General features: G+C 52.3%; 1 protein-coding gene across 1 annotated transcript in view; it reads left to right on the top strand.

The window, feature by feature from the left end:
- Positions 1 to 530, top strand: part of xrcc2 (X-ray repair complementing defective repair in Chinese hamster cells 2) — a 2,561-nt gene continuing 2,031 nt past the window's right edge. The window contains exon 1 of the mRNA XM_005751103.2: positions 1 to 123. Within this exon, the coding sequence (XP_005751160.1) occupies positions 103 to 123 (21 nt within the window). The 5' untranslated portion in view covers positions 1 to 102. The remainder of the gene's footprint in view (positions 124 to 530) is intronic.

Genomic DNA, 530 nt, shown 5'->3' with positions numbered 1-530 from the left:
ATCACGTGTTTCCGGTTGCTGTGGCGGTCGCAATATGGCGGAAACCGGAAGTCAGTTCAAAACAGCCGTGGCGGGTCCCGAAGGAGAAGGAGCTCTGCTGGGATGAGCGAGAGCGGCGCTCAGGTGAGAAACCGAAGCCCGTGTGTCACGTGACCGCGCTGTTAGCGAGATGAGAGCGCTGTTAGCACCGCGTGACGGTAACTGTCAGAGGGTGTGTGTCTGCTTACAAGCGATGTAGGAAGAAAACAGACAGTTACCTGTTCGAGTTTGGTACAGGTGTGTTGCTGTGACCTTCACTGAGCAGAGCTCTGCACAGCTGGAGATGCTGCCGGAAACTCAAAACACGTGTTTAGTTTGTAGTGTGGTACAGTCTACGTGCTGCAGCAGTGTGTAATGATCTGTACAGTGTATATCCTGGAGCAGTGTGTCATATGGCAGAGTGTATATCCTGGAGCAGTGTGTCATATGGCAGAGTGTATATCCTGGAGCAGTGTGTCATATGGCAGAGTGTATATCCTGGAGCAGTGTGT

This window comes from Pundamilia nyererei, unplaced genomic scaffold, assembly GCF_000239375.1.
Source record: "Pundamilia nyererei isolate P.nyererei 1_Seehausen unplaced genomic scaffold, PunNye1.0 scaffold00299, whole genome shotgun sequence".
Taxonomy (NCBI): domain Eukaryota; kingdom Metazoa; phylum Chordata; class Actinopteri; order Cichliformes; family Cichlidae; genus Pundamilia; species Pundamilia nyererei.
Note: the sequence above shows the minus strand (reverse complement) of the source record. Positions and strands in the feature narration are given on the sequence as shown.